Below are 22,377 nucleotides of genomic sequence, written 5' to 3'. Positions count from 1 at the left end.
AAAAAAAAAGAGAAAGAGAGAGAGAGAGAGAGAGAGAGAGAGAGAGAGAGAGAGAGCACTAGCGGAGCCTGGGAGAGAGAGCTAGCAAGAGAGCGAGCGAGCGAGCGAGCGAGCGAGCGAGCGCACTAGCGGAGCCTAGGGGTGTTAGGGTACAGCGCCTGTACAGAAATCCAGTTCGCTCCACCGCTCACATTTTGCGCAGGAACCGGGTTCAGTCGTTTGCATTTTTATTTTTCTCGAATAATTTCAATTTTGGGATTTTTTTTGTGTGTGTGGAGGGAAGTTCTTTTTCTTTTTAAATTTCCTTTTCCAAAGGGTTTTTAGGTAGGTAGCAGCAGTTCAGCTCAACTCCATTTCCCCGGATGCAACACAAGCGTGACACCTTTTCCAGCACATAGCAAATGCGCCCTCCACCTTTATGCTGGATTACGAACCGCCCATGTGGGGAAATACACGAAGACGGGGCGTGTGCACGGGCCTGGTTCTCTGCGTGTACGCTCCCCGCGACACCGGTGGGGCGACAGTCAAGTCACGTCTTGTCCGAGTTTCAGGGCCGGTGCTCAGGAGGGGCGGGTACGAGGAGCAGGAGCGCGGACTCGGCAACATGATGGTTAGGGACATGCGTGTATCCGTGCGCGGCGGAAACACGTGTGTCATGATAGACGTCGGGTCCGACGACCCTGACTCCCACGCACACATTGAAGCCAGGGAGTCAAAGAGGCCCAGCGACTTCCGGAATCTGCTGTGAATCAGGGGCACCGTTCGGGGAGCCCGCGCTCGGGAGCGAGTCTTCAGTGAGGCCTTCTGAGGCTGCCCGGGTGGGGGTGGGGAGAGTACAGTGCAGAGTCAAACAACCCCCTCCAACAAGACCACACCGACCGCCCTTGGTGCTTCAGCCAATCCTGAATCTTGTACGCACAAGCCCCACCCTCCTGAAAAGCTGCACTCTTACAAGGCGGGTCCACGCCCCTACAGACAATTGCGTAGGGCCCGCCCTGCCCTGCAAGCCCCGCCCCTTGTAGGCTTCCCAAAGCACCAAGCCCTGCCCTTGGGGGACACGCCCCTCCCACTCGCTGCCTTCCTCTGCACTATACCCCCGGCAGAATCCCCACCTCGTACCTGGAGTAAGGGGGCGGAGGGGCGTCGTGCACCCCAGAGGCTGCTAGCGCCTGCTCATAGGTAGGAAGGCCTGGGGGTAAGGGTGGAGACAAGGGCGTCGGGGGACTCAGGGGGCTGATGAGCCCGGTCCTGGAGACAGAAAAGGAGTGGTTAATATAAAACCTACCTTGGAGTTGGGCTCAGCGTTTAAGAGCACTTGCTGCTATTGCTGAGGACCCGGGTTCCATTTGCAGCACCCACATGGCAGCTTATAACCATCTATAATTCCAGACCCAGGGATCCAACGCCCTCTTATGACCTCTGATGGTATACATACATACATGCGTGCAAAACACCCATACACATAAAATAAATTTTTACAAGAAGTAAATAAGAAACACACATGACCAAGGGTTTACAGACTAAGACTCCTCAGTCTTAGTGGGAGGGGGCAGAGGTGGAAGGGAGATGGCCCAGAAAAGTGCCTCAAAGGACAGCCTGACGGACATAGACAGGTAGACATGAAAATGAACCTCAAATGCACACTCTCATCCACAGGAACATGGGTGCACCAAGGTAACAGAGAGACGCCAGGTGGACAGACACCGGGGACAGACAAGACAAAGTTTGTCAGGTCCACACAGACAGGAACAACACAGAAACATTTAATTTCAAAATTTCCCAAATCCACTCTTTTAAGCAAGGTTGCCCAAGCTGGCTTCAAAACTTCCAACAATCCTGCCTACCCTCCCAAGCATTGGGATTGCATGTGTGAACCACCATGCCCAGCTTCCAAATCCATTCTTTTACATTTTATTTTTATATTAAAGTAGTTATGTATTCTGTGAGTGTGTGTATGCACACATGCCCACACACAAACGATGGTCAGAGGACAGCTCGGGGGAGTGTTTTCTCCTTCCGCCATGTAGGTCCTTGGAATAGAACCCAGGTTGTCAAGTTTGGGGGGCACCCAGGAGCACGGGCAACCCCACGTCCCAGCCCTTCAAGGGCTGCCTGGACACACACATTCCACTACTCAGCTATACCTTCACTTCTCCTTTCACACCTTATCTTGAGAGAGGTCCTCCTTAAGTTACCCAGGCTAGCTTTGAACTTGCCTCACCATGATACCCAGGTATAGCTATCAGACACCCTGTAAGACTCTGCTGGTGTGAAAGACACATACACAGCTCATACACACACATGCTGCCACCTGTATGCATGGAAAAGACAGTACAACCGGCAGCTATGGGCCACAGCCTACACAGGAACAGCCTCCCACTTGCAATTTGTTCAGTGATGACCTCACTGGAACCTGATACTCACAAGTCAGGTATCAACTTCACATAGATTTTTCTCTCCAGAGGCCTGTGGCTCCAGCCTCTTCATCACCGGTCTCTTGCCTCAGACCTTAGCCCTTCTCCTCAGATCAAGCCTCCTCCCTTCCACCTTCCTCTCCTTCATCTCCCACATTCCCTCCTCCTGGAAGACCCCTTACTCTTGCTGACAGGACTCCGGGACTCTGAGTCGGCGCCGCCGTCTGTAGTGCAGATACCAAAAGGCTCCCAAGCCAGCCAACACGATGAGCAGGATCCCAGAGGTCAGTCCCACCGTCAAGCCTGCAACATCTACTCGTCCACGCCCTGTGGGTAGAGGGTACCACTGATCCAGGGGCTACCACCTCCTCCAGCATCTCCATTTCCTTCCCTAAGGGCATGGGCTGGGAAGCAAGGCAGAGAGGCCTGAGCTCCCTTCCTGCTCCTGTGGCCTCAGGCAACAAACACTGGAGCTTCATGAACCCTACCAGGAGCTCTTGAAAACTCATTGAGATCTGAGTTGGAGTGATGGCCTGTCATCTCAGCTACTTGGGGGTGGGAGGGGTCCTGAGGCTGAAGGATAGTATGTTTGAAGTCTATCTGACAGTGAATCCAACGTCAGCCTCGGCAAGTTAGCGAGACCCTGTCACAAAGCAAGAAATGAAAAGAGTTGAATTTGGGATGTACTTCGTGGTAGGGCAGTTGGTTATGGCCTGGTTCATCCCACCACTGGAGAGGGAAGGGAAGACAATTCATTGCAACATATGAATGTGTATCTTCTACTTAAACTGAACTGTTAGTGTAGCACACAAGGAAGTACCACACCATAGGAAGGAGGCTTCAGTATTTACAAGGATAAGAACGGATAAATTGGAGGACACGCTGAAATATGGAGGTGTCGAGCTTACATGACGCTATGCCTAAGGTGCAGACCCCATCAACAAACAAAGGGAGCAAAGGGAAACTTCAGCGTCCCTGCCCTCAATATGACTTGGTTTGCTTTTGGCTTTTTTTACTTTCAAATATGTTTATATACTTTTCGTCATGCTGGTGATCGAACCTCTAGGGGTTCTGTTTGTTTGTTTTGTTGGTGGTGGTTTTAGTTTTTCAAGACAGGGTTTCTTTGTGTAACCCTGGCTGTCCTGGAACTCACTCTGTAGACCAGGCTGGCCTGGAACTCACAGAGATCCGCCTGCCTCTGCCTCTTGGGTGCTGAGATTTAGGTGTGTGCCACCACTGTTCCAATGAACTTCTAGCTTTTTAAAAGATTTATTTTATGTGTATGTGGACCACTCATGTCTGGTGCCATAAGAGGTCAGAAGAGGGTGCTGGATTCCCTAGAACTGGAACTGATGATTGTGACCATCATGTAGATACTGGAAACTCAGCCCAGGTCCACTGCAAGAACAGCAAGAGTTTGTAACCCGAGTCATCTCTCCAGCCTCCTGTTGATTTCCTAAATAATCTACTTTATTGTTTTGTGTGTGTGTATGGGGGTGCACATGTGTGTGGGTACTCACAGAGGTCAAAGGAAGACACTGGACTAGAGTTGTCACCAGTTGTGGCAGCACCCAACCAGGGTCCTGGGAACCAAACGCCAGCACTCTGCAACAGCAGCAGCAAGGACTCTGAAGGCTGTGGCATCCCTCTGGCCTCCCTGCTGACTTTTTTTTGTAAGGCATGAGGGAATAGGAACTCTCCCTCTTCGGCTGAGGGTTTCGTAGAGGTAAGAACTAGTGGCTGGCTGCTCTGTTTCTCTGATCTTTCAGTTTTCACCCTGCTATCTGGGCTTTTTATTAAAAGACCATCTAAGATTTGAACAACATCTGTGTGTGTGTGTGTGTGTGTGTTTGTGTGTGTGTGTGTGTGTGTGTGTGTGTGTGTGTGTGTGTGTGTGTGTGTGTGTAGTGACCACAGTTCAACCTTTGGTGTTTTCCCCAGGAGTCCTCCACCGTTAATTTTTTCATTTAATTATTTATATGTGTATATATGTGTGTAGAGGTCAGAGGACAACTCCCAGAAGTCAGTTCTCTCATTCAACCGAGTGGTGTCCAGGGACTGAACTCAGGTCATCAGGCTGATGACAAGCACAGCCGCCTGCTGAGCAGTCTCTCTGGGGTGACTTGTTTTCTGAGAAGGGTTCTCTCATTAGGAGGGAAGGAGGCCAGACCTCAGTGACTTAGGTAGGCTGGTTACCCAGGGAGCCCCACGAACCCTCCTGTGTCTCCTCAGTACGCCAGCATGCTCAGCTTTTCCTGTAAATTCTGGGGATCAAACTCAGATCCTTGGGGTTGCGTGGCAAGCACTTTACCAATGACCCATCTCTTCAGCCCTTGGTTTTGTTTTGAGAATGGGATCTCAAGCTGGCCTCAGACTTGATAGGGAGCAGAGGCTGGCCTTGTACTCACAAGCTTTCTGCTTTGGCCTCTGGAGTAGCTGGGACTGAAGGACCAAGGTCAGGGCCATCTTATCTGGCTACCTCTTGTTTTAGCTTGCAGTGAGAAGACAGGGCTTCCAAAGTCTGGCAGATTTCAGGTGATCCAAGGAGCCACTAGGCCTTGCTAGGATTGTAGAAAAGGAGCCATCTCCCCTAGCAACCAGTTGGACTCCAGCACAGACCTGGGCCTGTTGCTAAGGTGCATCCACCCCTAGCAACCAAGCCATGAGGGGGTGGGGCAGCTGGTGCCCAGACGGGGGTCCTCCAGCTGGGCAGGAGGCCCTGGTCCTCCAGCTAGGTACGGTTGCTAGGGAGAAGGCCTCCTTAGCAACCAGGCAGGCTGTGGCTGGCATGGGGCTGTAGGGGGAGGGGAAGCCAGCCAGGTAGTGCTTCTGGCTTCTTCTGTCTGGCCTGGCCAGGGCCCTGTTGCTAAGGAGCAGTCCCCCTTAGCAACAAGGCTCAAGCCAAGATGAGGGCTTCAGAACTCAGAGGAGGGGCTGGGGTAGGCAAACTGGACAGGTGAGCATGGCCAGGCTTCCTGCCCTAGCTCTGTTGCTAGGGAACGGCTCCATTAGCAACCAAGATGCAAGCAAGGGGCTGGGGCTCTAGAGTCTAAAGAAGGGCCCAGGTCAGTTTGTCCTTTCTGATAGTCCCCATGAAAATAATCCTTCCTTCCATGTACCCACCCACATGCCCCCCTCCTGGGGACTTGGACCCTAATATGAATGTGAATGCGGTTGTGCTGGGTTTCTCAGACAAGGGCCGTCATGAAAAGGGAGGGGCACCTTGTCAGCCATCTCTGGGCAGCATGGGATCTGAGAGAAGGCAGTCCTTGTATGTGTGGAGAGACTTTGGATGGAACTCCGGGGCAAAGGCTGCTTCCCCAGCACCACTCACTCACCTCCCCTGCCATTGTAGGTATAGCTTTCCCAGAAGCGTTCCTAGAAGGGTTGGAGGGGAGAGAAGGGAAAAGAAGCAACTAGACATGGAACAGCCCCTCACAGCCAGTCCACCCTGATAGCTGAACCCCAGGGAGGTAAAGAGGGAGGTGAAGGCTGGATGCCTAAGGTCCTCGACACCTGGGGAAGGCAGGCAGAGAGGGCCTAGACGCCAGGGTCCTCAGAGGCCCTCACCGTCAGTGTGTTGTCCTCAAAGTATTCCCGGGCCTCCTCCCATGAGCACCTCTCCTCCTGGCACTCTCTTTCCAGGTTCCCGGGGGTTAGCAGCTCCAGGTCCCAGTGGTTAGCTCGAGGAATCCGCCTGTGGCCAACTAGGAAACTCTGGGCCTCCGGGGGATCCAGGAAGATGTCAAGAACTAAGGACATCAGGGTCAAAAGCAGAGGCCTTAGGATCGAGGGCAAAGAAGATCAAGAGCTACGGGTTCTGAGGGGTGAGGGCTAGGCTTGGAAATCCCCAAGTATGAGCAAGGAGGGCCAGGGTCTGGACGATTGGGTATGAGGGAGGATGATTGGAGTCTGGGAATCTGTTTCCCAAGGCTGGGGCTTGGACTTATGGGTCTGGGGGAAGAGACGGGCCTGGACCCTTGGGTCTGAGGGAGGATGGCTGGGGCCTGGATCCCTGAGTCTGAGGGAGGAGGGCTGGGGCCTGGAGCCCTGGGTCTGAGGGAGGAGGGCTGGGGCCTGGAGCCCTGGGTCTGAGGGAGGAGGGCTGGGATCTGGACCCCTGGGTCTGAGGGAGGAGGGCTGGGCCTGAACCCTTGGGTCTGAGGGAGGAGGGCTGGGCCTGGATCCCTGGGTCTGAGGGAGGAGGGCTGGGCCTGGACCCTTGGGTCTGAGGGAGAAGGGCCAGGGTCCTGGAAACCAGGAAGTATCCTGGGTAGAGGAACACTCACCTTGGTTTTGCTCTCCATGAGGTAAGGTGTCCAGGCAGGTGGCCAATCCCATATAGACTAAGAGCAGGGAAGGATGGCCCCTCATATTGTGTGGATTCCCAAATGACAGATGCCTCATCAGAGTTCTGAGGCAAGACTCCCTACCTGGACTCTGCAGTCAATGAATGAGAGAAAATGTGAGCACTCAACCTGCATCCCATGCTAGACACCACAGTCTGTATCAACTCATCTTATTGTTCAAAACAACCGACCTGCTCCTGCCATTCTATAGATGACGAGACTCTGTCACCAGGTGGGGAAGTTACTTGCCTATTGTACCAGGAATTCAAATGTGAGAGAAGGATCTCAGTGATGACTGTGCCCTCCCAATGAGGAGCACAGAACTGGTGTGCTCTCTTCTGTCACTCTGTTGTATCCACAGTACCCATCACAGGTCTGACCCATTGTAAGCATTTAAACAGGTTCATCTTCAGCCCTGATCCCTTCCAACCCGGCAGATTCCATTCCAAGCCAAACTCCCTCAGCCTGTTGCCTCATCCACCCTCAGAGATCAAATATTACAAGACAGACGAGGCCCTAAGTTTCTAGGTCTGAAGGCTTGAGGGGCCAAGGGGCCCTGGACTCCAGGGCCTAGGGTCCCAAGTTTCTAGATCCCAATGGTGTGGAGAGTCTGGACACCAGAGTGCCCCACCGGCCACCCTCAAGTTTCTCTTAAAGTATTATTCACTTACCTGCCTAGACCTGGGAGCCTCTCTTCTTTAATGAAGACTCCCTGGGTCAGCTATAGCCAGCCTTGAAAAGGGGTAGGGGAGAGGGGAGGGGAGAGGGAGGAGGAGGGGTGCTTCACTTCGGTAACTAGGCCCGGTCCTGGCTTCTGGCAGGGGGCGGGGCTACTGATTACCTGCTCTGGGAGGGACTCAGGTAAGGGACAAAGTACTTAAAGGAACCTTAGGACCAAGGGCTCAGGGACGCAGAAGCAAGGGACACAGAAGCAAGGCTTTCTTACTCTAATGGGGGTATCTAGGGGGCTTTATTAGAGCCTTGCCCTCTCTCCTTTCCCAGTCGGGTCTCTCCCTACAGACAATTGCTTGGCAGAGCCAGGAAAATAAATCTTGGGTCTCTGGAGATCTACAAACTGGTGGGAACGGAATGCTTTGGTTCCTAGAATAATTGGGCGGTACCACATTATATCTATTTCCGGAGGGTGACTGACTCGACCAGCTTGGCCTCGTGATCTTTTGACTATTGCTTTCTATAAAATGAGGAAAAAAGAGTTCTCACTTAATCGTCTTTTAAGATGTATCAGGAAAAAATAAGTATATATTTTGGAAAATGAGTATCAGAATCTCTGGGCGAAGGAGTTAGTTCTTAAACTCAGACTTGAAGAAAGTAACTGCCCCACTCTGCCTATTGCAGGCTAAGCTGTTTCCCATATTCGTGCCACTTTCGCTCACCGGAACCTTCGAGTTGTCACTCACGTTTCCGGGGGGTAGAAGAGAAGAAGAAAGGACTTACCAAGCCAGGCGAAGCGCCTCCGCAAGTAGGGGCAGTGTTATTTCCGGTTTCTACTGCCGAGCGGAAGTGGGAGGAGTGGAGGGGAAAAAACAGTACTCTTTTCCGGTTCGGGGCACTGTAGAAGCAGCGACGGACGTGTCGGACAACAGTTTGTGAGGTGAGCTGCAGGCGGTGTGGGGTCGCGTCGCTAAGATCCCTTCTTGTAGGGGGAGTATTTGAAGTTCCGAGGGTGACAGGATAAGATTTCTCACTTCGACTTCCTGGCAATCATTAATAGAGCGATCTGTAAACCCTGAGTTGGAAGCTGAACTACATCTCCCAGCATGCCCTGCAATATATGTCGTCCTCATCCTGGGAGCGCTTAGAAAATGTAGTTTAGCTGTGGAAAGGCGATCCATCCCAGTGCAGGATGAAACGTGGGACTCCCTGGATTAGTGAGAACTGAGGCAGAACTCCATAGTCTGCCTCCCTTTTCCAGACAGTGGTGAGGAGGGCAATGAGCAGTAGTGGGTGAGGCCCTGAAGGAGCCTTGAAGCAAGTGAATTTTTTTTTTTTTTAATTTTTATTTTACTTGAGACAAGAGTCTTTCTACGTAGCCCTTGCAGTCCCAGAACTCACGATGTAGTCCATGCTGGCCTCAAACTCACAGAGATCCTCCTGCCTCTGCCGCCCCAGTGTTGATGTTAAAGGTGTGCGCCACCACGCCCAGCCACTTATTTTCATTTGTTTATTTTGTTTTGTTTTGTTTTGTTTTGAGACAGGGTTTCTCTGTGTAGCTTTGGAGCCTGTCCTGGAACTCACTCTGTAGCCCAGGCTGGCCTCGAAGTCACAGAGATCCGCCTGTCTCTGCCTCCCGAGTGCTGGGATTAAGGGCATGTGGCACCAACGCCTGGCCACATTCATTCATTCATTCATTTATTTATTTATTTAGGTTTTTCGAGACCGGGTTTCTCTCTGTAGCTTTGGAGCCTGTCCTGGAACTCGCTTTGTAGCCCAGGCTGGCCTCGAAGTCACAGAGATCCACCTGGCTCTGCCTCCCGAGTGCTGGGATTACAGGCGTGCACCACCACCGCCCAGCTATTGTTTGTTTTTCGAGACAGCCCTGTGTAACAGCCCTGGCTACCCTGGAGCTAGCTCTGTAGACCAGGCTGGCTTCAAACTCACAGAGATCCACTTGCCAATACCTCCCAAGCTCTGGAATTTAAGACATGGGCTACTCGGCAATTATCTTATTTTTTTTGAGACAGTGTTGCATGCAGTCCAGGATGGCATTACATTGCACTATATATCTCTGTAGGGAGATTAAGATTTATTTAAGGGGCTGAAGGGATGGCTCAGTGGTTAAGAGCCCTGACATCTTCCAAAGGACCTGGGTTCAATTCCCAGCACCCACATGGCAGCTCACAACTGTCTGTAACTCCAGTTCCAGGAGATCCAACACCCTTACATAGACACACATGTAGACAAACTACCAATACAAATAAACCTTTAAAAAAAAAAAAAAAAAAAAAAAAAGCCGGGCGGTGGTGGCACACACCTTTAGTCCCAGCACTGGGAAGGCAGAGGTAGGTGGATCTTTCAGAGATAGAGGCCAGCCTGGCCTACACCTGATGTTCCAGGTCAGCAAGGGCTACATAGTGAGTCCCTGTCCCAAAAAGGAAAAAAAAAAAAAAAAAAAAGATTTATTTTTATTTTACGAGAATGAGTTGGGTTTTTTGTTTGTTTTTTAAGACAGGGTTTCTCTGTGTGGTCTTGGCTGTCCTGGAACTCACAGAGATCCACCAGCCAGTGCCTCTGAGTGCAGGGATTAAAGACGTGGGCCACCACTGCCCAGCTTGAATGAATGTTTTGCCTGCATGTGTGATTGCGAACCACTCGCATACAATGCCTACAGAGGCCAGAAGAGGGCTATCAGATCGTGCAGAAGTAGAGTTAATTGTGAGCTGCCAGGTGTGTTAGGTGTCATACCCAGGTCCTCGGGAAGCAGCTAATGCTCTTACCCAGTGCACCATCTCCTGCCTCTTAATTTGTCTGTTTTGTTGAGACAGGGGTAGCCTTGTACGGAAATTATAAGCATGCAGTCACCACTCCTAACTCATGTTTGTATTTTCAGTAAGCTTTATTGAGGTATAATTTCACATAATATATACTTTGCCCACTTCAAACAAACAATTCAGCGGTTTGTAGTATATTCACACAGTTGTATAGACATCACCACTAACAATTTTAGAGCATGTTCTCTGGGTGTGGTAGCACACACCTGTAATCTCTCGAGTTCCAGGGGATCTGATGCCCTCTTCTGGCCTTCAAGGGCACCAGGCAGGAACCTGCTACACAGGCATAATCACTCAGTGGTGGAGGCAGCAGAATTAGAAGTTCAAGGTCATCCTCAGGCTGCAGAAAGAATCAGGGCAAGCTGGGCTAAATGAAGTCCTGTCTCAAAACAATTTTAGGACATGTTCTCTTTTTAAAGTGGTTATCTCTGTGTGCATTCATGGTGTGCATGTGCACATATGTGTTGTGTATGATGGGGGCACTGTGTCACAGCACACAAGGGCAGAGGACATCTTTGTGTCTCCTTCCATGTTGAAATGGTTCTGGGGATGGAACCCAGGACATCAGGGCTGCACCAAGTGTCTATTACTCACTGTATCATTTCTGTCCCGTTACATTGTTTAGATCACATTTATTTGTGGATGTATGTTGTGTGTGCACACAGGCGTGTACGCCACTACACTTTTGGAGGTCAGTCAGAGGACAACTTGCAGGAGTTGCTTCTTTTTTCCATCATGTGGATCTGTAGACAGATTTTTCTGTGGACCACCAGCTCCTAAAAAAAAAAAAAAAGCGACAGAGACTTAACGTGACAGGTCAGCCTGTAGCCTGTCCGTCCCCACTAGCCCCTGTAACTTAACCCAGTTATGGTAATCTCCATCGCCTCCTGGCCTTTTACCTCTCTTCCATCTTGCACCTCCTGTCTCCTCTGTGGCCTCTGGCATCTCTCCCATGCCTAGATTCATCTCCTCTAGTTTTCTCTCTGCCTAATCGCTTCCTGCCTAGCTATTGGCCATTCAACTCTTTATTAAACCAAAAGATTGTTCCACAGCATAAGTCCTAGGGTTGAACTCAGCTGTCAGGTTGCAACAACCCTTTACCCCTGGCGCCGGCTCACTGCCTGGCCAGTTTTTTAAATGTTTTGTTTTTCTGTTGGTGTTTTGTTTGTTTGCTTGGTTGATTGGCTGGTTTTTCAAGACAGGGTTTCTCTGTGTAGCCCTGGCTGTCCTGGAACTCACTCTGTAGACCAGGCTGGCCTTGAACTCACGGAGATCCGCCTGCCTCTGCCTCACTGGACTGTTTTGTTGTTGTTTCAGTTTTTACACTCTGCGGGGGGCTGGAGAGATGTCTCAGCTTTAAGGGCACTGTTGCAGAGGACGCAGGTTTGATTCCCAGCATCCACATGGCAGCTTACAATCATCCGTAACTCCAGTCCATACCTTCTTTTGGCCTCCAGAGACACCACACGCAAGTGGTACATAGACACACATGCAGGCAAAAACCCATACACATAAAATAAAAATAAATACGTTTTTTAGCAGGGTGGTGGTAACACACACCTTTAATCCCAGTTCTCGGGAGGCAGAGGCCGGCAGATCCCTGAGGCCAGCCTGGTCTACAGAGTGAGATCCAGGACAGACACCAAAACTACACAGAGAAACCCTGTTTCGAAAAACAAAAAAAAAAAAAAAAAAAAAAAAAAAAAAAAGGAAAATGCCCCTGGGGCCTGGAGAGATGGCTCAGAGGTTAAGAGCACTGACTGCTCTTCCAGAGGTCCTGAGTTCAATTCCCAGCACCCACATGGTGGCTCACAACCATCTGTAATAAGGTCTGGTGCCCTCTTTTGGCCTGCAGTCAAATGTGTATACACAATAATAAATAAATCTTAAAAAAAAAAAAAAAAGAAAGAAAGAAAGGAAAGAAAAGATACCCCCCCCTTTAGCTGTCCCTCCCACTTAAAGAGGGAGTGTTTTACCAACCTAGCAGAATCCTCTACCTGCGACGCAGCCAAGAGATGCCAGCCAGCCAGTGCCAAATAGTGCTCAGGGTCAAGGCAGTTGGCGACTAAGAATAAAGCAGGAACTTGCCCCGTAAGGTCACCGGAGCAGAAACCCAGGGGGCTGGGAGTAGGTGTGAGTGACAGCAGACAGCAGGTGCGAGAGGACTGGGGGCTGGGCAGATCAGCGGAGGCTTGGCAGGTGGATGCCAAAGGCAGGAGGCCTCTTCTTAGAACTGTTAGTCTGCAGTGGATGGAATGTGGCCTTCAAGCCTGCTGGACCGACGTTCTAACAATGAACTGCGTTCATAACAACGTCTTGCCCAACTGCCTAGGCTGTGTGTGGCGATATTGTGTTTGTGATCTAACAAACAAGGCTTGCCTGAAGATCAGGGTGCAGAGCTAAGCCACTAGTTAGCCATAGAGGCCGGGCAGTGGTGGCGCACACCTTTAATCCCAGCCCTTGTAGGCAGAGGCAGGTGGATCGCTGTGAGTTCAAGGCCAGCCTGGTGTACACAAGATTGATCCAGTCTAAAAGAGAAACAGAGCCAGGCAGTAGTTGCACAGGCCTTTAATCCCAGCACTAGGGAGGTGGAGACCGGAAGGGAAATGGCTGGGTGGAGAGGAATATAAGGAGGGAGGAGACAGGAGCTCATGGCATTCAGTCTGAAGATTCCTGGAGGCGGGATCTCCCCTTTCGGCTGAGGACTTCACAGAGTTAAGACTTTTGGTGGCTGCTCTGCTTCTCTGATCTTAGGGCTTTCACCCTGATATCTGACTCCGGGTTTGTTTGTTTGTTTTTAATTTTTAATTTTTATTTGTTTATTTTTGTTCATTTGTTTTTGAGACAGGGTTTCTCTGTGTACTTTTGGTGCCTGTCTTGGGTCTTGCTCTGTAGCCCAGGCTGGCCTCGAACTCACAGAGATCCGTCTGCCTCTACCTCCCAAGTGCTAGGATTAAAGGCATGCGCCACCACCGCCCGGCCCAGGTTTTTATTATTAAGACCAATTAGGATTCGTGCTACAACTGTTCTTGGATTCACTCTTTAGCCCAGACTGGCCTTGTCATTGTTTGTACAATTTTTTTTATATTTTATTATTTATGTGTGTGCATGTGACTATGTGCATGCATGCCTGTTTATGGGTGAGCATCCACACAGCAGCTCACAACCATCTGTAACTCCAGCTCCAGAAGCTCTGTCGCCCTCTTCTGGTCCCTGCAGGCACATATCCATGCACGTGATGCATATTCAAACAAGCAGGCATACACATATACCCATAAAATAATTTTTTTTATATGATTGGTTTTCTTTTTCTTTTTTTTAAAGATTTATTTATTTATTATGTATACAGCATGTATGTCTGTAGGCCAGAAGAGGGCACCAGATCTCGTTACAGATGGTTGTGAGCCACCATGTGGGTGCTGGGAATTGAACTCAGGACCTCTGGAAGAGCAGCCAGTGCTCTTAACCTCTGAGCCATCTCTCCAGCCCCCATAAAATTTTTTAGCGGTCAGAGCCTCCACAGACAGTGGAGGGGTAAGCAGAGGCTTTCCTTTGTCCTGTCCGGTCCCACAGTAAACAGCAGTCTTTGCCCGCCATTCTGCCCAGGCGCGAAGGGAGCGATCAAAAGACAGGGGGGTGAGGGGCTCCTCAATTTTAACCTGTCACATACCCAGAAAGGGCCACACCCATTGGGCCAGATATCCCAAAGATCATTGGTTGACTGAAACAGATGCCCGAGGTGGCGGCACACTTTTAATCCCAGCACTCAGGAGGCAGAGGCGGGCGGAGTTTGAGATCAACATGGTGAGTGGCCGGGGCTGCCTGGCTCTCTCTCCTTCCTGCCCCAGACTCTGCCACTGTGGAACACGCCTCTGGGCAGCCGCAGCTGTCACTGTGAGTGTCCCGGGACCCTGTTCACGGGATGACGCGGCATGGCAAGAACTGCACTGCAGGGGCTGTCTACACCTACCATGAGAAGAAGAAGGACACAGGTACCGTCCGGGGACCCTGCTCTCACCTCAGGTGCCCGTCAGTGCCCGTGTACGCTCATGGCAACATAGGCAGTGTGGCCCATGTCAACTGTTCCCGGATACCACCTTTGCCAGGGAAGGCTGAGAGCCACAGTGGTCCCCACCCCAGGGGAGGGAGCCAGCCATGAGCCTCTTCACCCCTGCCCCACTGTGAGGGGAATAAGGCTGGCCTCACCGCGTCTTTCTCGGGTCCCACTCAACCCCACATTTCCTTGGGAATTTGGTGAGAGGCATGTCCCATCCATCACCACCTTTCTCCATCCCCAGCGGCCTCAGGCTATGGGACCCAGAACATCCGGCTGAGCCGGGATGCCGTGAAGGACTTTGACTGCTGCTGTCTCTCACTGCAGCCCTGCCATGATCCTGTGGTCACGTGAGCAGGGGAGGGGCAGCTGGGGTGTGTGGGTTTCAGCGTCTCAGAGCTCCGAGCTCCTCCAGCACGGGTGGAAGGACTGCATTGCTGGTAGCTGGGGCCGGGCTTGACAGGTGGAGTGCTTTCCTAGCCTGCAAGAAGCTCTGGGTTCATCCCCAGTGCCACAGAAAACCAGGTGTGATGCCCACCTGTCACAGTAGCAGTTAGGCCATGCAGGCAGAAGGATCAGGGGTTCGAGACAAGCCTCAGCTACATAGCAGTGTAAAGCTAACTTGAACTGCAAAACACCATGTCCCAAAATAAAATGAATAAAAATAAATAAATGGGCTAAAGGGAGTACTATGGAAGATGTCATCTAAGGATGTTTAGTGGTACCCAGGATGGGGAGTGAATATGCTTTGGTCCTTATAGCGTAGGGAGTGGATGGGTGCTGGACTGAGGATGCTCGATAGTGGTACCCAGAGTGGGGAGTGAATGGCTAGAGAAGTGAGTGGATACCATCATGTGATAAAGTCCAGGCCCCCGCTTTCCCGTCCCTCTCTGCAGCCCAGATGGCTACCTGTATGAACGGGAGGCAATCCTGGAATACATCCTACACCAGAAGAAAGAGATTGCCCGGCAGATGAAGGTAATGGGTACTGAGGAGAAGACTAGGGATCCAGCAGGGCAGTTTCTAATCCCAGCTCCTTTTCTCAAGGGGCCTTCACTGATGCTGGTTTCTGCCTGGAGCGCCATCCAGTCCCATTTCTTTCTAGATGTTTCCAGGCAGCATCTGTGTTGACCTCCTGCAGGCCAGGGCCTCTGGGATCCACCCTGCTCACCCTTCTCTAGGAACCTGTGAGCCCTGTGCCCTACACCCTCTGCTGCTGTGTGTACTGACCTGCACCCTGCAGGAGCGGCCTCCCTTGCTCTCCTCAGCTCCAGGCATTTGGCAGAGGCTTGTGATACAAATGGACACCATCTGTGGGCCTTATCTCTGAAATGGCCACCAGTGTGAAATCAGAGGGCACCACAGGGCAAGTGGAAGATACAAATATGGTTTCTCTAGGTGCTCACTGTAACTCAGGCCCATCTCTCCAGCAACAGACATGCTGGGTGTCTAGGAGGTGTCCTTTATTTCTGTGTGGGGCATACCATCTGGCTCCCCTTCCTTCCACAGCCTGGCTTTCTGGCGCTCAGGACACACTGAGGGGTTGTTTTGTTTTTGTTTGTGGACGGGGATGGAACCCAGGGCCTCACAGGCCAGGCACTTGCTGTACTACCCCTGCTTTCTACCTCAGGCATGCTTAGCATGCTCAGCACCCCACTCCCCAGCTTCTCCAGCCTCCATGTTCTCCCCACAGCCCAATGGATAGCCAGCCCCTCCCTTGCCATGGTACCCCTGTTGGAGGCTTCATGGACTCGGGCATGGTTACTGTTGACAGCTGCTGGTGCCAGGCAGGCCTGAGCAGGGAGCATACCTTACCTACTCTGGCCACACAGGACAAAGCACACTGTGCTGCCTACAGACTTCCGAGTCAAGCCCCTCCGTTCCCCGGGTTCCCCGGCCAGCCAGCATGCTTTATTGAGTGCTTACTGAGTGCCCATCGGCTTCTAAGCACTTGAGAAACTTAACTTTGTGGCTGTTTGTGGAGTGCTTGCTAGAGTGCCACGTGACCAGATGTTATGACTTGATTGGCTGAAGGTCAGTAGGTCAAGGTCTCCCTTGAGTTCCAGGCCAGCCTAGGCTACTTGAACCTCAGACTCACCTTGAATAGGGCCTCTCAACAGGAGGACTGTGAGTCCCACACTGTCTTGAGTAGGAAACCAGGGACTCAGAAATGCCAGGGCCCCCTTAGCAAGTGCACACAAAAACATCGCTTGTTGCCGACCCTGCCAGAGTTGGCTCATCTTCCTATTGGTGGATGGGGTAGATAGCGGGGTGGGTGGCTGGGATGCTGAGCCAGGCCCCTCTTCTCCCCAGGCCTATGAGAAGCAACGAGGAGCCCGGAGGGAAGAGCAGAAACAGTTGCAGCTCGCTGCAGCCCAGGACCAAGTTCGAGGCTTCCTGGAGAAGGAGACAACCATCGTGAGCCGGCCCCTCAACCCCTTCATGCCCAAAGCTGCCACCTTACCCAGCACAGGTGACAAACCACCTGCCTTTGGCCAGCGGTCTTCAGGGGGTGGCTTCCTGAGGTGTGTACCCCAGCTTCTCCCTCCCGCAGATGGTGAACAGCCAGGGTCCAGTGCGGGTCCCCCAGGCAAGGACAAGAGCAAAGCGCTGCCCAGCTTCTGGATTCCCTCACTGACGCCCGAGGCAAAGGCCACCAAGCTGGAAAAACCAGTGAGCTACCAATGCCCGAGCCCCTTACGCCCCTTACATGATGACCCTCTACCCTGTTGACCCTGCCTCTGCCCGCAGTCCCGCACTGTGACTTGCCCGATGTCTGGGAAGCCTCTGCGCATGTCGGACCTGACGCCAGTACGCTTCACACAACTGGACGACTCTGTGGACCGCGTGGGGCTCATCACACGCAGTGAGCGCTATGTGTGTGCTGTGACCCGAGACAGCCTGAGCAATGCCACACCATGTGCAGTGCTGCGGCCCTCGTGAGTACGGTTGGGGAAGAGAGACTGGAGGGGCTTGAAATGCCGCAGGGCTGACCGTGCTGTGTCCACTGCAGTGGGGCCGTGGTCACTCTGGAGTGTGTCGAGAAGCTGATCCGGAAGGACATGGTGGACCCTGTGAATGGAGATACGTTGACAGAGCGCGACATCATTGTGCTGCAGCGCGTGAGTTGCCAGGACCCCACCCCAGTCGCCCCCACCCCAGACTGCTCACCCCACTCCTCCCCATGTTCGGCCCCGCTTCACACTCGCACTCTTGGTGCCCCACAGCAGCTTGTTCATCCTCCTCCTGCTTCACGACGTTTTCCTGTGCACTCCTCCATCCTGGGACCCTTTGTCAAAGCAGCCTCCCCCGTCCAGTCTCTCCTGTGTCCCGGGTCCCCTCCATCTCCTGCCCTGTGACTTACTAGGAGCCACTGTTCTCCTCCAGCGTGTTCTTTGCCTCCTCTCCAGGGCGGTACGGGCTTCGCAGGCTCCGGAGTGAAGCTGCAGGCCGAGCTGTCTCGGCCAGTGATGCAAGCCTGAGCTGTGACCTAATAAAGCTGCCTGTAAATGGACTGGATCTCTGCTCCTCACTGTAGGCAGGAGGTGCAAAAGAGCGGGCTTAGCTGGGCAGTGCTGGCGCTAATCCCAGCACTTGGGAGGCAGAGGCAGGTGGATCTCTGTGAGTTCGAGGCCAGCCTGGTTTACAGAATGAGTTCTAGGATAGCCGGGGCTACACAGAGAAACCCTGTGTTAAAAAAAAAGAATAAGAATCTCAGCGTCTGAGTATGTCCAGCTTTCCTCAGTACCCTCCACGCCAACCCCCTAAACTTGTTCAAAAGTGACGCAGGCCACCCACCCCCAACTCCATGTAAAACTCCTTTTTTCTTTCCTTCTCTGGACTAGGAAGGACACACACTAAGCAGGTGTTCCAGGCTCTTATCTTTTAATTCAAAACAGCTTGGTTATGTGTGTCTGTGGGGAGGGCTTTGTGCATGTGAGCACAGTGACTGCACAGGCCGTTGTAACCTGTCAGACCCCCTGGAGCTGGAGTTAGAGGCCATTTTGAACAGCCTAGCCTAGATGCTGGAACTCACTGGTCCTCTGCAAAGAACAGTGAGTACTCTTAACAGCTGAGCCATCTGTGCAGCCCCAAGTGTCCCATCTTAAGGAAGGTGTGGTAGCCCATGCTTTTATCCCAACACCAGGAGGCTGCAGCAGGAGGATTGCTGCAAGTTTTGGCCTAGCCTGTACTACGTGAGACTGACGCCCGCCTTTAATCCCAGCACTTGGGAGGCAGAAGCAGGCCTGGTCTACAGAGCTAGCTCAAGGACAGCTAAGGCTACACAGAGAAACCTTGTCTCAAGGAAAAAAAAAAATAAAAGACTGGTTCAAAGTAAGAACACACATATCTGAGTCCTTAACCTGGGTGAATTCTTGACGGGAAAACGTCGGCTGTGCAGTGATAAACAAATGTGACGGAAAGCCGTCTCTTTTATAATCTTACATCCTGTAAGTCAGTTGCCAGTACTTAAAAATACCAGATACCAGGCATCGTGATAAGTGCCTCACTGCCAACGTCTCACATTACCAGGGTGCATCAGGACACCCGGAACATTCCTGTGTGCATAGTTTGCTGCTTTGTGTATTATTTTAATAAGATACTGTTGACCACAACCTCCCAAAGATTTGGAAGCCCTTTTGGCCCATAGATTTGTGTCCTCTTGTAACCACTAGAGGGCAGAATGCCATCTCCACTGAAAAACCAGTTTTGAATTTCAGCACTTCCAGAAACAAAACAAGATAAACTGGATAAAAATAGAGCGGCAGGGGCTGGGGAGATGGCTCAGTAGTTAGAGTGCAGAGGCCGGAGGACCTGAGTTCTGATCTCTGGGGCTTGCTGCCCATCCACACCGTCCTGTCCCAGGTTCAGCTGCAGACCTCTAAGAAGTACTGTAGACAGTATACATCCAGCACTGGCCTGTGGACCCCACATGGGGGACACACGCGATAGAGACCTAAAGCAACCAGGAAGTTTGGAAAATGCAGAGCAACTGGGGAGTTTCCAATGTGCCACTTTTAGCCTGGGACAGGGTCAAGCCTTGCCAGGAGTGACTGCCAAATGCCGGTGGAGATCCAAGCCAGGCCTGGTGGTCCACACCTGTCACCCCAGAGTTCCAGAGTCTGAAGCAAGAGGATTACTTCAAATTCAAGGCCAGCTGGAAGGAAGGGAGGGGAGAGGAGAGGAGAGCGTGGAGTGAGCAGAAAGCTAGGGAGGTACCCCAACTGTGCTCATTAAACTCAGCGGAACCCAGTTGAACCACAGGTACTACATGGGGTTCCCTCCAAGAAGCCCAACAGGGCTTTAAACCCTCGGCTAAGATCTAGTAGAAAGGACTGATGTACAGTTGGAGCTCCATCCATCAGTCAGCAGATCAGCAGAAAGGAAGGTGGCCGCTAGGGAGACGCTCTGGTTTAGAGGACCTAGCTTCTGTCCCAGCACCCATACAGGGTTCACAGCCATCTGTAACTCTAGTACCAGGGGGTCTGACACCCTCTTCTGGCTCTTTCACACATGTGTGCAGGCCAAACACTTGTACACATGGGTGGTTTTTTTTTTTTTTTTTTAATTTAAAGAAAAATAGTTTTCTGGAGAATAAAACGGACTCCCAAACTACCACTGTTATCTAAGGTGGAGTGTGACTTGGGGGACCTGCCTGGAATTCCCAGTGAGGAACTGGGGTGTCATTAGAGGATAGAGCTCAGAACCTGGGTGCTAACCCTGGAACTCCTGGCCCGATGCCATAATAAAACAACATTACTTTGTTTGCTAACTTTAAAAGTTAACACCTCTAGGTGGTGGGAAGAGAGTATAAGAAGGCTGACCTGTACACACACAAAACTTTCAAATAAGATTAAACTGCTTTGAGATATACCTTGCATATGTGAACAGATGTCCTACGCGGGCAGCTGGATGATTTTCACAGTCTGAACGCCACTGGGGAGCAGCCCCCCAGATCAAGAGTATAGGACTTAAAATCCGTGGGCTTCTGGCACATTCCTAGAACTGGCCGGCAGGGGGCGCCCAAGCCATTCAGTTCCTTGCTAAATAATTGTTCCGTCTCTGGAATACATTGAGCCTGAGGCAAAACACCGAGCACTTGGGGACTCTGAGGTCCTTTGTCTGGCCTGTACGTCGAAGCCCTTCGATGCCACTTTTTCTGCAGATGAGTGCCATAGATGTTTGTAAAGTTTGGAGTCTTTAAGGAAGGCACTGGCATGGACTTCATTAAAAAAATTCTGGGATCAGCTGGTGGTGGTACAAGCCGTTTAATCCCAGTACTCAGGAGGCAGACGCAGTTGTTTCTGAGTTCAAGGCCAGCCTGGTCTAAAGAGTTACGGGACAGCCAGGGCTACAGTGTGAAACCCTGTCTCAAAAAAAAGAAAAAGTTAAAAAAAAAATCTGGGTCCAATCTCAGGTAATCAGGCTTAGCAGCAAGCACATTTATCCACGTGCTGGCTAGTTCTATGTCAGCTTGACACAAGCAAGGGTCATTTGGGGGAAAATCTCCTATTATATGCATTGGTGTTTTGCCTACACATCTGCCGTGTGAGAGTGTGTGTGTGTGTGTGTGCGCGCGCGCGTGTGTGTGCGCGCTTAGATCCCCTGGAATCAGAGTTACATAAACAGTTCTAAGCTGCTGGGAATTGAACCCTGGTCCTTTGGGAAGAGCAATCAATGCTCTTAAACCCCAGCATCTCTCCAGCCCCAGGAAGAATGTTAATTGAGAAAACTACATAGCATTGACCTGTGGGCAAGTCTGTGGAGCGTTTTCTTGATTGATGTAGAAGTACCCAGCCCATTGTGGGTGGGGCCACCCCAGCAGGTGGTCCTGGGTGCTATGAGAAAGCAGGCAGAGCAAGCCAGGGGGAAGAAGCCAGTAAGCAAGGGTCCTCCATGACTTCTGTCTCAGTTCTTGACTGTAGGTTCCTGCCCTGACTTCCCTTAGTGATGGGCTGTGATCTGAAATGAACCCTTTTGTCCCCTGAGTTTCTTTTGCTCATGGTGTCTTATCACTGCAGTAGAAACCCCAAGACACCTGCTGAGCCATCTAGCCAGCCCCGCCCCCCCCATTTTCCCTGATTTTTTTTTTTTTTTTTAATTTGTGTGAGTGTATACACATGTGTGGACGCCTTAGTGCCCAGAAAAACCATCTGATGGGTTGGGGATTTAGCTCAGTGGTAGAGTGCTTGCCAAGCAAGCACAAGGCCCTGGGTTCGATCCTCAGCTCAAAAAAAAAAAAAAAAAAAATCTGATAACTCAGAAATGGAGTTAGAAGCATTTGTGACCCCCTTGCCACAGGTGCTGGGACCCCAACACCGGGATCCCTTTTAACCACTGAGCCAAAGATATCATTTCCCTTCCCCATCCCTCCCCTACTTTTTTTTTACAACAGGGGTCTTACTCTGTAGCCCAGGCTGGCCATGAACTCCAGCAATCCTCCTGCCCCAGACTCTGGAGTACTGTACAGGCATGTATCACTCTGTTTAGCTCAGTGTGACTGGCACCAGGTCCTCTCTGCCCTGAGCCCATTCCTGGCTATTCCATTACCAGAACACAGCTAACACGAGGCACCTGCACAGGGTAGCTCGCTGAGAGCTGTGCTTTCTCTTACTGTGGATTTGAGCTTCCCCACCACCCTGCAGTACTTGAAGGCAGGACTTCCTGCCTGGCTTTCCTCTGGCCTCCAATCTCTGGGAACGCCCTCATATTTCCACTAACACCCATCTCCCGTGTCCAAATGCCCTAGACCAGTGGTTCTCAACCTTCCTAATGTTGCAACCTTTAGTACAGTTCTGCATGCTGCGGTGACCCCCAAGCATAAAATTATTTTTGTTTGCACTTCAAAACTCTATTTTTGCTAGTGTTATGAATCATCTGTAAATATCTGATATGCAGGATATATCTAATATTCAATCCCAAGGGAGTTAAGACCCATAGGTTGAGAAACACTGCCCTATACCTTCCTGCAGGCCTCAGCCCAGCTCCCAGAATGCTCCTCCTTGGGCACAGCATCCTTTACCCCACCCCCAGAAAGACACACACCAGAG

At 51.4% G+C, this 22,377-nt stretch overlaps 2 protein-coding genes across 6 annotated transcripts; one reads left to right on the top strand and one right to left on the bottom strand.

The window, feature by feature from the left end:
* Window positions 1-306: 306 nt before the first annotated feature.
* Window positions 307-8,381, bottom strand: Prrg2 (proline rich and Gla domain 2). Of its 4 annotated transcripts, none has more exons than XM_036198841.1 (8): window positions 8,219-8,373; window positions 7,435-7,495; window positions 6,704-6,854; window positions 5,985-6,166; window positions 5,753-5,792; window positions 2,597-2,741; window positions 1,120-1,248; window positions 307-810 (listed from the first exon to the last, which is right to left on the bottom strand). In XM_036198841.1, the coding sequence occupies exons 3-8, from the start codon at window positions 6,819-6,821 to the stop codon at window positions 792-794; spliced, it is 633 nt and encodes a 210-aa protein (XP_036054734.1). In that variant the 5' UTR covers window positions 6,822-6,854; window positions 7,435-7,495; window positions 8,219-8,373; the 3' UTR covers window positions 307-791. The 4 variants fall into 4 exon arrangements, with proteins under 4 accessions (XP_036054734.1, XP_036054755.1, XP_036054766.1 ...); XM_036198862.1 differs by lacking the exon at window positions 8,219-8,373 and adding an exon at window positions 8,158-8,189; XM_036198873.1 differs by lacking the exon at window positions 7,435-7,495 and having other exon boundaries at window positions 8,219-8,381.
* LOC118590956 (nitric oxide synthase interacting protein) lies at window positions 8,295-17,845 on the top strand. 2 transcript variants are annotated; one of them, XM_036198827.1, is made up of 9 exons: window positions 8,295-8,375; window positions 14,121-14,264; window positions 14,571-14,676; window positions 15,223-15,304; window positions 16,640-16,799; window positions 16,881-16,999; window positions 17,078-17,265; window positions 17,340-17,448; window positions 17,737-17,845. In XM_036198827.1, the coding sequence occupies exons 2-9, from the start codon at window positions 14,195-14,197 to the stop codon at window positions 17,806-17,808; spliced, it is 906 nt and encodes a 301-aa protein (XP_036054720.1). In that variant the 5' UTR covers window positions 8,295-8,375; window positions 14,121-14,194; the 3' UTR covers window positions 17,809-17,845. The 2 variants fall into 2 exon arrangements, with proteins under 2 accessions (XP_036054720.1, XP_036054712.1); XM_036198819.1 differs by having other exon boundaries at window positions 16,640-16,999.
* The last annotated feature ends 4,532 nt before the right edge of the window (window positions 17,846-22,377 follow it).

The sequence above is a fragment of the Onychomys torridus genome, chromosome 1, assembly GCF_903995425.1.
Source record: "Onychomys torridus chromosome 1, mOncTor1.1, whole genome shotgun sequence".
NCBI lineage: Eukaryota > Metazoa > Chordata > Mammalia > Rodentia > Cricetidae > Onychomys > Onychomys torridus.
The sequence above is the reverse complement of the archived record's forward strand: the minus strand, read 5'-3'. Positions and strand labels throughout refer to the sequence as shown.